General features: G+C 40.2%; 1 protein-coding gene and 1 pseudogene across 1 annotated transcript; one reads left to right on the forward strand and one right to left on the reverse strand.

The window, feature by feature from the left end:
• The first annotated feature begins 6,779 nt into the window (after positions 1–6,779).
• On the forward strand, positions 6,780–10,177 carry LOC125907253 (putative nuclease HARBI1). Its single transcript, XM_049608457.1, has 3 exons — positions 6,780–7,354; positions 7,410–7,487; positions 8,703–10,177. Exons 1-3 carry the CDS (start codon positions 6,980–6,982, stop codon positions 9,489–9,491), a joined length of 1,242 nt encoding a protein of 413 aa, XP_049464414.1. The 5' UTR covers positions 6,780–6,979; the 3' UTR covers positions 9,492–10,177.
• A 2,318-nt stretch (positions 10,178–12,495) lies between these two features.
• Positions 12,496–16,644, reverse strand: LOC120953012 (uncharacterized; annotated as a pseudogene).
• Positions 16,645–17,544: the final 900 nt, after the last annotated feature.

The following is a 17,544-nucleotide window of genomic DNA, read 5'->3' on the forward strand; positions in this document are numbered from 1 at the left end:
CTTATTTTCGAAGTGGCAAAAATTATATCAATATGCTGCTAAACCTTATTTTGCATTTTTCTTAGTTATTTGTTATGTAAGGGTTATGAAACTTACATGGTGTTCATAGAACACTCTAATGAATACATTTTGAGCATTGGAAAGCATCTTTGTAGTCAAATAATGCTTAAATAGAGGGTGCCCATTTTGCCCCACATGCCCATTTTGCCCCGCTTTCCCCTATGTCAAATTGGCGACCTGCGCAAGGTGTTTTTAAATGAAAAGGTGAAGTTGTTCAGAGCAAAATGACATTTCTCGACATCCCGTTAATCATTGCGAGAGTTGCGTGTGGTATCATCTGCTCGATATCTTATAGTATATGAAATAATCTTTGATTTTTGCTCATAAATTATTGTATTGTATTGTATTGTATTGTATTGTATTGTATTGTATTTCTTAGTTGCGAGTCCGCCTTATAATGGTTACACAAGCTTTAGTAATAATAATAATAGTAAAAGGGTAAAGACTAAATGTTATACAAATCGTATTCGCTCTCTAAATTGTCGTGTCGTTTCATTAAAATCAAAATGTCCTGCAAGTGCATTAAATTCGCGCATCATTACCGTAATGGGTTCATTAAATCCGTACTGCGTATTTCTAAAATTAGTTCTTATTAATTGTCGATTTCTGGTGGTTGGCCTGTTTGCATTTAAATTAATTTGTTCCAATATTTCCGGACAGTCAATATTTCCACAAAGTAGGTCAGCAATGAACAAGGCTTGCGCATTTCTTCTTCTATCAGCGAGAGTCTCTAATCCTAGCAGTAAACGACGCGAATGGTATGGTGGCAAAGTGTTACTATCACTCCACTGAAGTCGCCGTATCGCAAAACGTGTGAATTTGCGTTGGATTCTTTCCATTCTCTCTTTCCAAACTTCTGCAGATGGACACCAGACAATTGAGCAGTACTCCAATATAGGCCTAACTAATGCACAGTACAAAGTTTTCACACACACTGGATCGTTGAATTCCCTCGTCATTTTAAACAATAAACCTAGAGTTCTGTTTGCTCTCTTAATGATATCTTCATAATGCGTTTTAAAAGTCAGTTTTGTGTCAAGTAGAACACCTAGGTCACGTATTTCACTTTTCTTCTGAAGAAGCTGTCCGTTTATCCTATAGCTATGTGAGACTGGTAGACGTGCACGAGTAAAGGACACAACGACACATTTTTCAATACACAGACATAACATATTACGCTTACACCACTTATCGAATAAGTCCAGAGCCATTTGGAGGGAATTAGTGTCTTTGGAAAACGAGTATAACTTAATGTCGTCGGCATACATTAAAAATTTCACATCACGCAGGACACAACTCACATCATTAATATATAACAGAAAAAGTAGCGGTCCAAGATTACTGCCCTGAGGCACACCTGATGTACAGTAAAACGGATTTGATACAACTTGTCCAAATTTTACACAATATAGTCGGTCTATTAAATAAGATTGAAGCCAAGTGAGAGAACTCTCGGTTAGTCCTAGTTTTTTTAGTTTTGCGAGCAGCATATCGTGTGATATGCTGTCGAAAGCTGCTTTCAGATCTGTGTACACACAGTCTGTTTGTAGGCCAATATCCATGCCACTCAAACAATCCGAGACAAATTTTACCAAATTTGTGGATGTTGAACGCTTCGGCATGAATCCATGTTGTTCGTTGCAGATATAATGCCGAGATGCATTCAGCAGGATCTCATGAAAAATTATTTCACACACTTTAGCACATGAACACATTGACGTAATTCCTCTGTAGCTCTCTGCAAGGTTCGGATCGCCTTTTTTGAACAGGGGCGTCATCCAGGAAGTTTCCCAGATCTTCGGGACCGTCCCGGAAGAGAATGAGATCCGGAATAATTGTGTCATATACGGCAATAAAGTGATGACACATTTCTTTAGTACAACAGATGGAATCCCATCTGGACCAGGATTATAGTTCATTTTTAATTTAATTACTGCAGCTTCTACCATTTTGCAATTTATTTCAATTAATGGCATCTCGAACATGTCAGCAGGAGTGTTACAAGTGGCTTCGTTAATTTTTTCTTGATCAATAATGCGAGGACTGAATATATCACGAAACCGAGAAGCAAACAACTCACAAATGTCACTTTCTAACGATGCAGTGGTACCATTGTATGACAGTTCTGTAATACTTTGTCTGTTATTTCGTTATGAGTCTATATATGACCAAAATGCTCTTGGATTTCTACGAAGGTTGTTTTGGACACGAGTAATATAATTTTCATGAAGCATTCTGTTGTATGCACGGTATCTTCTCGACGCAATACGATGTTGTTCTCGGTTTGTAACTGTGTTATGACGCTCAAAGTTTCGTAACGCTGTTTTACTTCGCCTTTTCATGTCTACCCCAGGGTGGTTTGCGTGGTTTATTTTTTTGAGGAACTGTTTTACTTATGACATTTGTTAATGTTTCGTTGAATTTTAAGACTGCGTCGTCGATTGTGATTCCTTCACCATATAGAAAGTTCCAATTCGTATTTGCTATTTCAGTGTTAAGTGCAGTATAGTTGGCTTTAAAGAAGTTCAGTTTTCGTTGGTTGCTGTTAGAACAAGCACGCGGAGCAGAGGTTTTTTCCATTTTGACACATATGACTAGAGGTGGATGATAATTATCAGCAGGTAATAAATATGTTGTAGAGTTAGATTGTTTAACGGTCATAAGATTTGCTAAGTTGTCATCAGCTAATACAAGATCTAATATTCGTCCAGTTTGATTTTTCACATTGTTGATTTGTTTTAACAGGTACATATCAATGATATCAATTATATGATTATCACCTATAGCGCTTTGGGCAGAACCACTACTCCATTCAATTCGATTTTGGTTAAAATCGCCAAGTATTATCAGTTTATCGTTTGGTCTCATAATGTCGTGAATTTTGTCGATTGAATATGACAAGCATTGAAACGTTTCATCGCTGGCGCTGAGGTAAGGCAGAATGTAAACGCACCCTAAGAAGAGAGAGCTTCTGATGAGTTGTATTCTCACCCACACCATTTCGAGCGACCCAATCGGAACTCGGCACTCACGAGATACTATTGTTGAACGTACAGCGATCAACACGCCACCTCCTCGAAAGTGAGAGCTGTTCATTTCGTTACGATCCATGCGGTATACATTGTAATCCTTAGTGAACAATAAACTAGTTTGAACATGTTCATCTAGCCACGTTTCAGTTAAGGAAATAATTTCATAAACGTTTTCAGTAAGTGATAGTTTAAAATCATTTGTTTTAGTTTTTAGTCCTCGGACGTTTTGATAATATATTTCGGTTATATGTGTTGTTCCGGTGTCTGTGGATGTTGTTCTATCGGTTGTGGCTGTTGTAGTGGTGTTGGTGAAGATTGGGGTGTGGACCCAATTGTTGTCGTCTGTGATTCTGTGACGGGAATTATTTGTGGAGTGTTTGGGATCGTGGGCCGCCAAACGTTTTGAAAATTTACTATGCGTCTCTCATACTCTCGGAACACCACACCTATTGGCCAAATAGACGGGGATAATGCCTGATCGTGAAATGATTCAGGAAATCCGATTTTAAATGATATAAAAGTTACTGAGATACGATTTTTTGGTAGCAGCTTGAACACTAGCACATCATTTATACAGTGTCGGTCAAATCAATAGGACCACTTAATAATGTTTTATTCACTTATCACATTTCATTACCTAAAGTGAATCAATATTTACCAAATTTTCATGAAAGCACTTTTCGTATGTTGGCTTAAAGTCTGCTTTGAAAGTTTGTTGAAAAGTTAACAAACAAAAAAGTTATTATAAGAAATGTTAAAAAAAACCCAAAAATCATGAGACAAAATAATAGGACCAGTATAGAATTTTTTTTTTGTAACCATTTATCATTATTAAATAACAGCTCCGGCTTTTAATTCGCAATGTGGCCAGCCCGTACATTTGAAAAACTAAAGAAAATAACAAAACAGCCTTTTCCTGGGCTAACTTGGTAGCATTTAATATTTTTTTGCATGCCCTTTGTTCCGGATGACAGCTCGCATCCTTTTAGGCATGGATTCCACCAAACTTTTATAAGTCGATGGCGGAATGCTGTACCAAGCATTCTCTATATGCTTCCACAGTTTCTCTTTAGTTCGAGAACCTGCCGGTAGAAGCTTAGCTTTAACAATCATTCATGACGTCAATGTTTTGATCAACAAACCATTTTTTAACCGCTTTTGCAGTATGTTTTGGATCGTTGTCATGCATGAATTGCCATTTCAATGGCATCTCCCACTCTGCATGAGGCAACATGACAGTTTGGATGATGTTTAAGTATCGGTGTTGGTCCATGATATCTTTTATCCAAAAGATAGGACCGATACCGTACCAAGAGAAACATGCCCAAACCATTATGTTGCCTCCACCGTGCTTCACGGTTTTTAAAGTGTACTGTGGCCGGTAGGCGGTATTCTTTGGACAACGCACAAAGCGTCTCCCATCCGAACCTACCAAGTTCACTTTGGACTCGTCCGACCACAGTATATTTCGCCACTTGTTCAGGTTTTCACCTGCCCAGTCGTAGTGCTCTCGAGCAAACTGCAACCGGGCTTGAACGTGGCACCGTCGAAGCAACGGAACTTTGCGGAAATTCCGGCCGGCCAAGTTGGGAGTACCCAGCAGCGGAAAAACGTTTGATATCTAAACGCTGTTGTTGTGAGGAGTGTGCACTACGACCCATCGTTGGAATTTCTTCAATCAAGCGCTTGAAGTAGTGCACCCAAAAATACACGAGCTAATCGATCGAGTGAAGTGTTCTAGGCAACGGCTTAGAACACAGTGTAAGCGATCCAGAGCTGTGACGCGCTTTTATACCCATAGACGAAGGTACTCACCACTATTTCGTCTCTCAGTGCAAAGGGAGCTCAAAACCCTCAAGCGAGTGCCGTAATATTCTCGCATTAGTAAATTAGAGTATGTTAATTAAAGACACAGCGAATTGCCATTGCGCTAAGCGTTTCTACAAAAAAATGTATACGCATTAGTTCACTAATTTAAGTTAAGTTATTCGACAACTCAATAACATCAAAAACTGTTTTTTAATAATAATAAATGATAATTATTTTAAAATTTTCTGAACTGGTCCTATTATTTTGGCGCATGATTTTTGGGTTATTTTTACATTTCTTATCATAACTTTTTTGTTTCTTAACTTTTAACCAAACTTTAAAAACATTCTTAAAGTAAACATTCTAAAAGTGCTTTCATGAAAGTTTGGTTAACATTGATTCACTTTAAGTCATGAAATATGATAAGTAAATAATAAATTGATAAGTGGTCCTATTGATTTGTCCGACACTGTACCTAGTTTTTGTCGTACCTATGACATTAACTTATCTTCTGTTGTATCAGGAGAGAGACGTGAGACAAACATCCAAAATCGGCGCTGTGCTGGGTAAGGTACCGTTCTCAGTGCAGTTCCTGATTGTACCATGCCTTGTTGGAGGGACAGGTGGAGGCTATGGGTTGGGGGTGAGCGGTCAACCAATCTCCGCTTAGGTGCACTTGCTAATTGATGTTCATCTGTGGTGTGATCAGTGCGTTCATGTCGTGGTGTATTTGATGAATTTACAGTGGCATATGAAGGTATTAGTGATGGTGCAGTATAAGTGGGTGTTGGTGCTAAGGACACAGCTCGTGCATCTGCTAGTTGTTGACGTAGAGACACTAATACATCGTTCTTGTGTGTTTCTAACATTGTCGAGAGTTGTTGATCGAGATGCCCTAAAACATCTTTCTTTATATCGGCTATTGCAGTGTTGATTATGGATTCATTAACTGACTTACTATCTTGACGATTTTGTTTACATTGACCGCAGAACCAGGATAGGGGTGTAGCTGAGCGTTTCAGCTCCTTGATACAGGTGTTGTTGATACCCAGACAGCCGCAATGATAAATGCCCTTACAAATACCATCACACACGTAGTGCTCTGTTTTGCCAATATCGATATTACAAACAGGACACACGGCAGACATGTTGATATGGGTGAATTTTGGCTTGTTGGCAAAATACGTAATTATAAATGCAGCCAGAACAGGTTTATATTAATGGTGATAAACAAACTGCTGTTAACACGGATCCACACACTACACAGCAACCGATCACACACAACTTAGCGAGTAATGGACTCAAAACAACCGTTTATCACAAATGTAAACACGGAGCGTCAAAATGAGCGTCTGCTTCCAGTGATGTCCAGTGTCGAATTTTCATAGATGGCGGGGATTAGGAGGTGAATGATTGTCGCAAATGCTGGGCGCCCGCCATGCAATTGACAGCGATTTGCGAGGGCGTGCGAGGGCTCGCATGCCATACAAGTTCACCGCCCCAGAGCCCTCGCATTAAAGAGTTTGCGAGCCTTGGTAGTTTTTTCACACCTAGTTTTAGCAGTTATAATTATAGCACCTCGAGAGCAGGTATAACAGTGCGATTTGTAGCATACTAAACACCTGAATTTTGACATTTTAGTTTGCAAATATCCACAAAATTAGAACTAGTGATCTTTTCGATGAATACCACCGAAAAAAAATATAATTTATGAGCAAAAATCAAAGATTATTTCATATACTATAAGATATCGAGCAGATGATACCACACGCAACCCTCGCAATGTTTAACGGGTTGCCGAAATTTCGGTTTGTTTTGACGTTTTCGTTTAACCGAGATTTTCGGTTGTGCTTAATAGGGACGTCACACGAAGCGTAAACTTTGGCGTAAATTTGGAATTTGATCAAAACATCTGTCAAAAAGTTTACGCTTCGTGTGACGGCGTTTTTGGTCGGTCAATAGCGCTGATGCGTAAACTTGCTGTCAAATCGTTGTTACCGGCGGATTGTTGATGTGGATGCCATTGTGTGTTGTGTTGATATTTTATAAAAACGTCGAAGAAAGTTTAATATAATAAAATGGACTCACTACTAATGAACAAATCGTGGCTCTCTGCAGTTGAAAAAGTGTTAGAGGCTTCTGAAGCTAGGGAAGCCGGTCGCCGGCCAGCAAATCGCCGTTGCTATTGGGTTCAACCGTTGTTTATGGAGCGCCGGCAAATTGGAAACGATGTGCTAAAGCATGTATCTGCCGAACGTACAGGTGCGATGCTGCTGAAATTCCTTCGCATGAATAGGCAAGATTTCGACTTTTTGGTGGGGCTTGTTCGTCCTATGATCGAGCGCATGGATACAAACATGCGGGAAGCGATTACTACCCAGGAAAGGGTATTAATCGCGTTGCGTTATATGGCAACTGGCGAAACGTTTACAGGCCTGCAGTATATGTTTCGTGTAAGTGAAGTTCAGCATTGCTAGAGCAAGAAATATTAAATGATCCTTATTACAGGTGTCTCGTCCATGCATTGCCCAAATAGTAATGGAAGTGTGTAAATGCATTCGAGAGGCTCTACGTGACTATGTTAAGGTAAGACCAGGAGTATTATGATTGTTTACTTAACTCATTTTTTTTATTCAGGAGGGACGGCTTTGCCGTATTGCTTAATAGTTAACTCATTAATATTACTACATTTTATTCATGTTTTTGTAGTTGATGATATATTTAAAATTTTAACTCACTTACTTACTTATCCGGCGCTACAACCGCTTTGCGGCCTTGGCCTGCCTCAGGACTGTCCGAAACCTCTCACAGTCTCGAGCCCCTCGTTTGCCAGTCCGTTATCCCGGGATTATATAACATTGATTGAAATTCGTTTTATACCAAAATTCACAAAATTTATTTCTCCTACATTTCTTCACTGGCCCGAGCAGCCATCACCGATTCTTCTTCTTCAAGCAGGAGTCGCAAAATTTTGGAGGTTACCCGATCCTGCTCCTGAGGGGTAAACCTCCGCAAAAAATCAGCCACCATACGGCCGAACGTGTTCTCTCTGCTATTTGCGGCAGCAAGAGTCTCCTCCATCAGCCGGTTGACGCTTCCTATGAGGACCTCGTCCAGCTCATTATCCCGCTTTCTTTTCCTTGGGTTGACCGGGGTGGAATTTGAGGGACCAGGAAGTGATGAGGAGGGACCAGGGAGTGATGAGGAGGGACCAGGGAGTGATGAGGAGGGACCAGGGAGTATTGAGGAGGGACCAGGGAGTGATGAGGAGGGACCAGGGAGCGATGAGGAGGGACCAGGAAGTGATGAGGAGGGACCAGGGAGTGATGAGGAGGGACCAGGGAGCGATGAGGAGGGACCAGGAAGTGATGAGGAGGGACCAGGGAGTGATGAGGAGGGACCAGGGAGTGATGAGGAGGGACCAGGGACAGGGATGGAAGGCTCATATTCATGATCGAAATGGATGATTTCAACATCATCCATTCCGACCAGGAAATAATCATCTTCCGGGGAAGATTGAAATTGGAGTGGGGATGGGAGTGAGGTTGGAAGTGGGGCTGGAAGTGGGGCTGGAAGTGGGGCTGGAAGTGGGGCTGGAAGTGGGGCTGGAAGTGGGGCTGGAAATGGGGCTGGAGGCTGTGGAACAGTTATCTGAAAAAAAATCGAAAAAAAGGATTGAATAGTTCTGTTAGAAAAACATAACTTTTCACCTATGAATACTATAATACCACTACAAAATGAAAAGAATATATTGATTATTTGATGATATTTAAGACAAGTTTTCTTCCTTTTTAATTACAGACGCCGTGTTCGCGACATGAATGGCTCGATATTTCTGAGCAATTTGAACGACGCTGGAACTTTCCACATGCAATTGGTGCCATCGACGGCAAACATGTCCGTATTCGAAAACCCAATCACGGCGGCTCTGAATATTTTAATTACAAGGGTTTTAATAGCATTGTGTTAATGGATGTAGTTGATGCTAACTACAATTTCCTGTGTGCTGATGCTGGAGGCAAAGGAGGCATTTCTGACGGTGGAATTTTTAAAAACACTCGATTATATCAAAAATTCGAGAACAAACAGTTGAATATTCCGGAGCCGAAGCCATTGCGTGTGCCGTATGCAATAGACGTTCCGTATTTTATACTCGGCGATCAGGCGTTTGCATTTACGGATTATTGTATCCGTCCATTTCCTGGGACACATGCATCGGGCAGCATTGAACGCGTGTTCAATTATCGTCATTCTCGTGGCCGTACGGTTGCCGAAAATGCTTTAGGCCACATATCCAATCGGTTCTGGATATACCAAACCCCAATTCAACTTCAACCAGAAAAAGCTACTGAAGTTGTACTAACTACAATTTATTTGCATAATTTTCTCTGCAAAAGATCGTCAAGAACTTTGTATGCTCCTGCAACGGCATTTGATAGAGTTGTTGACGGGAGGCTTGTGGCAGGTGATTGGAGGAGTAATGACACGTTGGCTCCTTTAGAGTATTTTTCATCCCGGCCTTCTAATACACTGAGAGATATACGTATTCACATGGCCAAGGACTTCGTGAACAACAATCGTTTAAGATAATAAAACAAGAAACAAAACAGATAATTATCCCCATTTGGTCTTGGAAAGAAATGAATTTGTTTTTCTTTGTTTCCCTTCTTCATCAGATACTGGTCATGTTGCGTTTTCTATCTGAAGGGGTTAAAGATCGAAAAAACTTGAGTTCTTTTAAAATGGTTTGTTTCATAACTACTACTCGCTTTTAGTGATTATGTAGGACAACTTACAGTATTCAAGAATCAACGGCGATTAGATCTCCACTCCGCGTGTCACTGTTGCCAGTATTTCTGTTGCGCTGCATGTTAGGCCACAAATACAGCATGAGCATCTCTGCGTTACCGCGGTAGCGCGTTCGAATGACATTTCATTTCTATGGCTGGATTGTTATACGCGTTTCCGCGGGCGCGAAAACGCAAGTCGTATATTAGCGGCCTTAGATAACTTTAATTGCTCGTTGCATTACTACAAATGGTATGGAGTAGTGGCGGGGTAGTTCTAGCCAAACTCGCTGCACCCATTTTTCGGATTTGAATCCATTTACCATTCACTTACGCATTTGAACCAGAACAGCTTCGTGTTGCTATGGCATCGACCCTTTAGATGCGCGTCGTCCCGCATATAACGTTTGTGATATTATCTTTGAGCAAGTTATGTTTTAGCAATACATTTATATTGATTTTTGTTATACGAACTATATAGTTCGATTGTCGTGGTAATGGTTTATTATTATATTCATCCCTGACAACTCAAAAACCTGGATAATCATATGATATGTGGTTTTCGTTTAACTTGTTTTATATATGTAACCTATAATTTGAGTCATCAGTAATGTTCTTGCGTACAGGAGTTATCAAAGTTTATTTTATGTTATAGCCTAAACTAGAGCATGTGCTCTTTCCACCACCTCACTGTATTTAAAACGAATAAATGATAAACTATAAATTAAAATTAGTAAATTATTAGTATATTAGACCTCTGTTAGTTCCGAACTACCTCTAATGGACTCGATTATTAAACCTTTTTTGATTTATCCATACCAGGATATTCATTTTGCATATAGAAGGCTCTGGCCGTACGAAACCTGATCCTTTATACGTTCATCATTTCAATTAAGCTCTCTATCAGCTATTCGGAAAAGCTTTTACTGCTATAATCATTTGCTCAACTGTTTCACATTAATTAGGTGCTAAATTAATTCTAAGTTTCTTCTTCTTCTTCTTTCTTCTTCTTTGGCTTAACAACCGTTGTCGGTCAAGGCCTGCCTGTACCCACTTGCGGGCTTGGCTTTCAGTGACTAATTGAATCCCCCCCATAGCAGGATAGTCAATCGTACGTATGGCGGCACGGTCTATTTGAGGATTGAACCCATGACGGGCATGTTGTTTATGTCGTACGAGTTGACGACTGAACTACGAGACCGGCTTCTTCTTCTACTTGGCGTAAACGTCCTACGCGGAAATGCCGCGGGATCACCTCAATATTCTTATAGTTTATAATCTTATAAAAAAATCTAATTTTAAAGTATTAAAAGCAATTAATTAAAGTTAATATTGAACATTAAACATTAACCAATAAACATTAATACTAAATTAAACATACATATACTTAAACCAAACATATATTATACATACGGTATCCTGATGGTTCGCATCCTCCATCGTGTCCTCGACGAACGCCATGGCTTCATAGGCAAACCATCTTGGCACGTACACCTCCGATGCGCCTAAAAGAAAAAGAAAATATAAATAATATAAATAATATATCTTTTAATCCTTAATTAATCATCAATTTACCTGCCCCACTATGCTTTGACTTTTTTACTTTACTCCTGTACGTCCTATAGGAGTTGAGGAGGTTTTTCCACACTGCTTTAGCTTCAGCAGTTGGAAGCCCTACCTCACTACCTATAGCCGTCCACCCATCATTTTGGACGTTTCGATTTTTATAGCTGTCCAACTTTTTATTCCATAAAGATGGACGCTTACTTACTGCCTCTATCACGGCACGGCTTTGCTCGATATCCTTAAAAAATATATAAATGTATACATATCACTTATACAAAAATAATAAACGTGTGGGTGTTGGACCGAATATGTAAATACAGTATAGTGAGATATCTAGCTACTTTTATAAATAAGTACCTGTTTTGCGTAGTTCCGGACTGTTTTTTTTGTGTTTTCCATTGCTAAAATTATGTTAAAACCATTTAAACATTTAATTTTCTGATTATTTTTAACATGCACAATAGTTGTATACATACCGCTCGCTTTTTGTTTTTCGTTTGTTTACCATGTGCGATGAAAAGCGCGCGGTAAATTTATCTGTCAAAAGTTTACGCTCAAAGTTTACGCCAAGATTTCACCCTCTCGGACCTGAAATCTTTTTGACATGAAGTTTACGCCTGGCAACCCAGTTTACGCGTAAACTTTTTGAGTTTACGCTTCGTGTGACGTCCGTATAACTGAGATTTCGGCAAAAAATAAAAACAATCATTTTGGAATGCAAGTCCTTTTTTATTTGCATAAAAAATTGTTTAAATAATTGGATTGGATGTTCAATTTGAAAAAAAAAAGCTATTATACCTTTTTGAAGCGGGTTAATTATTTCCGATGAAAGTTCTAATATTTCATAGTCAAATCTTATATTGATTATATCAGATGAATTCATATTATTATTCTAATCACTAGAATTTTGCTTTTCACCTGGCTATTCAAAAGCAGGTGCGCTTTTTAAATAAGGAGAATATAATAAATAAACTCTTTTATAAACTTGATTTTAAAACAGCTGGTTTAAAAACTTATTACTAGTTGTACTGAGTGCTCCAAGTTTGAAGCATGAAGCATGAAAAAATGAAAAGAAAAGTTTGTCAGCCGCATAGCATTTAACATTGAAAACTGTAAAGGCTTGACAAAGAACGATGAATGCACGAATCAAATTTTTTCCTACATGAATCGTACTGTTTTTCCACACCACGTAGCATTCGCCGAGTTCAAACATTTTGGCAACAATTATTATGCGCGGGACATCAGGCGTCGGAAATGAAGTCTCCAACTAAAAAAAGAAGAAAAAACATAAAAATAGAGGATTAAACATCGTCTCTAAGCACGAGGACTGTGAGAAAAATGTGAGGTTAATGTGATTATTAGAATTGCAACATTTGCAATTGTTAGCTGTAATAGAAACTCTTGTTGAATCCTCGTAACTTACATCAATCCAATCGATTATTCCGTGAAGTGGATTTAATGTACGCGCATCATTCTCTTTGTAGTCTTCTTCGCGGGTTCGCTTGACTCCTCTTATAGTATTTTTTTCTCGTACCAGACACAGTGACTGAATCAGGTCATTTTTCATGTACCTGTAATCTATTAGATATTTTTCCAATATTTTCTGTTGGATTACATTCCACATGTCTTCGAATTTAGCAGCAGTAGGATTCATCAATTCGAATTCTAAAGATATCTGAAAAATGAAGAATTGAGCTACAAATGTATCCCTACTTCCATCGAGATAGAAGATAATCGACATACCAATTCTCCTCCGAAGGCTGAAGCCGCAGAACAGTCGGTCATAAAATGGGAAAAAATGGGAAAAAACGCTTTTCGTGCCGGTAAGCCAGTGTTTGTTTCCATAAATATTTTATGTTTTCCATAGAATTTTCCAAGGGAACAATAGTTTCTAACTCGTACACCTGTGAAAAAGGTTAAAATCAATTTTATATCCAAGTGTTGCTACGTGTGTAGCAATCTATATTTCAGTTTAAAAAAGAAAGGATGATAAAATTCACAAACTAGCTTTTGGTGATGTTCGCAGCGTAGTTTTAAATTTGGTGTTGCCTATCCGTTTTCTAATTTGTGACTAATTTTGCGTTTAGCGATGGCGCCCTGTTCTCGATCAGCTGTGCGAACTTGACCCTAGTTGAACCGCTTCCTGATTGGTCCTATTCTGGGAGAACTAGTTGTCGCACAAGCTAACCCTGTCGTCCCTTTCTATGTATTTAGTATGCCATCTGACGGGTAGAGTGGGAGTTAGGTCGATCTGCTGTTGACAGATCGATGTTTACAAACATTACTTCTGTCTAGAAGGCATGTGGTCTATATCGTGCCAACACCAAGTATAAGAAACTTCATATGTGATGCTACCAACTCATCAATATTTTCTCCACGTTCGTCGTTCGTTATTATTTTTGAAGAAGATGGAGTCGCTTCATCGTGTCTTGATCGGTAGAACACTTGACTACAGGATCTTTTTGCAAGGGTTTCCATTCTATAATGAATAGAACCAGCATGCCGTCCTGCTCCTCGTCCACCTTTATGAATCCACGCTGCCTGTATAATATTCGAAATTTGACTAAAATTCGTGTTGTTCTGTTTTTAAGTGTTCTGTTTGCCCAAATATTTTCCAGTGAATTGACACATGATTTGAATTAGTAATGGGCGTTTCGGAGCGCACCAACGGCTCCGGAGCCGGCTCCGGACTAACGACTCCGGAGCCGGCTCCGACTTTTTCCCGGTTCCGACGGCTCCGGAGCCGGCTCCGCACCAACGGCTCCGGAGCCGGCTCCGCTCCGACGGCTCCGGAGCCGCCTCCGCACCAACGGGTCCGGAGCCGGCTCCGCTCCGACGGCTCCGGAGCCGCCTCCGCACCAACGGCTCCGGAGTCGGCTCCGCACCTACGGCTCCGCACCAACGGCTCCGTAGCCGGCTCCGGACTAACGACTCTACACTCACGGCTCCGTTCCGATGGCTGCGGAGCCGGCATCGGGCTCCGTTCCGATGGTTCCGGAGCCGGCTACGAAACAACGGCTAAGGACCAACGGCTCCGCACTAACGGTTCAATAGAGTCATCATTGTATGATAGCGTACTAAAAAATGAATATATATTCTCGCACGTGTGGAAGCTAACACACGATACGATTGCAGTATTGAAATGCATGACGTTGTGTAGCATTTGTTAGTCTCGTCTTTCTTAACAATATTCAAAACTAATCGATGTTTTTTTTTTTGATAAATTCTTTTAAACATGACTATTTACGCTATTTACGGATTTTCTCGATTGAAACTTAATTGAAAAAGTTCTTTTGGTCCTTTGTGTTAAAACCGGCTCCGGAGACGTTGGAGCGATGCCGTTGGTGCGGAGCCGGCTCTGGAGCCGTTGGTGCGGAGCCGGCTCCGGAGCCGTCGGAGTGGAGCCGGCACCGGAGCCGTCGGAGTGGAGCCGGCTCCGGAGCCGTCGGAGCGGAGCCGGCTCCGGAGCCGTTGGTGCGGAGCCGACTCCGGAGCCGTTGGTGCGGAGGCGGCTCCGGAGCCGTCGGAGCGGAGCCGGCTCCGGACCCGTTGGTGCGGAGGCGGCTCCGGAGCCGTCGGAGCGGAGCCGACTCCGGAGCCCTTGGTGCGGAGCCGGCTCCGGAGCCGTCGGAACGGAGCCGGCTCCGGGAAAAAGTCGAAGCCGGCTCCGGAGCGGTGGGTGCGGAGCCGGCTCCGGAGCCGGCTCCGGAGCCGGCTCCGAAATTGCCTGGAGCCGGTCTGAGCCGGCTCCGGCTTCGGAGCCGTTTTGCCCATCTTTAATTTGAATTGCGTTCGAATCTCGTGTATGTGTAATCTCGAATATGTGTGGATTTACACAGTTATATTGTACATAGTTCAATCGAAGTGATTGCGAGTACATCCTAGTAGCATTCAGAACAGACAGCACGAAATTCAAAACAAAAGTGTTACGGTCTAAAACATATACACAGTTAACGACAGCATCACCATGTGTAATGGTGGTAATAAATAATAAAAAATAATTTACTTACATAGGGTACATCTGAAACGTTCGAGGCTAAAATGGGATAAGTTTTAATTAATGATTTTGCAAGCATTACTTTTTTCCGTTTGTGGACGCCTGAAATATATGAAAGTAGTAGATCAACTCACATTTTTCCTTATTTTTTACAATACTTACATGCCGTAATTGTCCGCTAGCCAATCGCAAATTATTCGATTTATTTTTTTGTTGGTGACCTCGTCGGGTTTGATTCCTTCTGTCAATGTTTCATAGATTTGTTTACCTTCATTACTTTTCAGAAGGAGTAGGCTAACGTCAATTTCCTCAAAAAAAGCTACTTCTTTGTATGTACAACACGCCGTAGCAATAATACTCACCTTGTCAAAATTGTGCATCTTAAAAGTTGAACTCAAGCTTCTGGTTGGTACTTCATTTCTCTGCGTTTCTTCCATAAATTCATTGGGAGTCGTTGTAATGTCAATTGTAACTCCATACTGTTTTTGATATTTTTGAATTATTTTTATCATTTATGTCGTTAACTGTAGTCTAGTGAAATCATTGTTGTCCAGGGATAAGAAGGTGTCCAAGTCCGTTTTTCTTCTTTTACTGTAAGAAATGTTTAATCAGTTTCAAACAATCTTTCATATTTTCCTACCTAACCTATGAAGTATATAATATAATATTACGCTTATCAATAATCCTGGCAATAGCTCCTTCGGGAGACATATTTTTTATGACTTCCAAATGGTGACCAGAAGGCAAAGGTAGTATGCAAATGGATTTCTTCAAACGAAACAAATTTTTAAGTTGGTCCTACTGCAACTTCGTACGCTTCTAGACAACCATTATATCCATTAGTTTTGCATAATTTAATCAGCAAAAACATAGCACTGTTCATAACCACTATCTCGACAATAATACCATACAACGGATAATATTCATTTTCGTGTTTTTTATGCACACTAACAAGTTTTTTTCTGAATTCGATCCCATTTACTGTTGCTTTGTTGGGTACAAAAACATGTGGAACACACAAATCTATGAAGCAAACACTGTAACAATGTTCTCGCTGAACTAAGTTTCCTCCGTAATATGTAACATTACCAGTAAATGGTATATCTAGTATACCTTTGGCCATTTTAAAGCATTGTCGTTGTGCTTAGTTTTTGCAAATATTGTTAAAATTTCTGCAAGTTGATGATTGATTTTTGTTTAGTTTGTTCTTTTGCTCGAATACTAAACAATTATACTGTTTCAAATTTCCGCTCTTTTTAATAAACTGGATGTAATGGTCAAGGTGGTGATTTTTGTTAAGTCTTCGTTGAATTTTTTTGTAAAATGACTCCTCATACAACCGAATAAGTTCGTCTAATGATACTAACATATGGTCAGATATTATTGTAGACATCAAAATACGAGATATATTCAACAAATGACCGATCATACGCATATACTCGCAATTAGCGGGAACTTTGTCAGCAAACAAAAAAGGAAAAGAACGTAGTAGTAGCAGGTTTTGTGATGCAGTCTGTTTGAGTTTGTAACTACTGGGTTTAGATAGCATTTCATCAGTAAAGTTCGCCGATGGTCTATTCTTTTTGTCGATGTATCCATAGGCAAATAAATATATGCGATCATTGATGAATGATGCACTGAAACCCAACGACTTGATTTTGTGATAGTGACCTAGTACTAGCTGTATAGTTATTGGCACCAATCCTTCCGCTATGTCATGCATAGTATCCAAAGCAAAATTTTGTGTAATGTGATAGCATTGTAGCGCATTTAATATGCAATTACCACGTTTCAATCCACAATCTGAAGGCTTCATAGCTCCTGAATTAACTTTCTCCAAGTTGAATTCATACAGTATCGGACATAAAGATAGAATCCTGGTATTTTCAACGCAGCATGCACCTGTTGGGACAGGTTTATGTGTGGTTTGTGTGTTTGTGTTTGTGTGTGTGTGTGTATGTGTGTGTATGTGTGTGAACATGTGTGTGTGTGTGTATGTATTTTTGAATGTGTATTGGTGTGTGTGTTTGTTTCACAAGTATGTCGTTTCGTATAGATTTGTTAGTAGTTTTTCTGTGTTTTGGTTAAGGTTTTAGATGTAATAAGCAGAACCACCGCCCTCGCGATCAATGTTTTTTCGATCTATTAACAACTTTACGGTCTTCTTTCGCCGTGGTCTTCTGAGGACGTCCGGTTGACTTGCGCGTTTCGGTTGTCCAAGCGCGTTTCAGTTGTCCAAGCGCGTTTTGGTTGTCCAAACACATTTCGGATGTCCGAAGCGCGTTTGCGACAA

This window comes from Anopheles coluzzii, chromosome 3 (genome assembly GCF_943734685.1).
Source record: "Anopheles coluzzii chromosome 3, AcolN3, whole genome shotgun sequence".
Taxonomy (NCBI): domain Eukaryota; kingdom Metazoa; phylum Arthropoda; class Insecta; order Diptera; family Culicidae; genus Anopheles; species Anopheles coluzzii.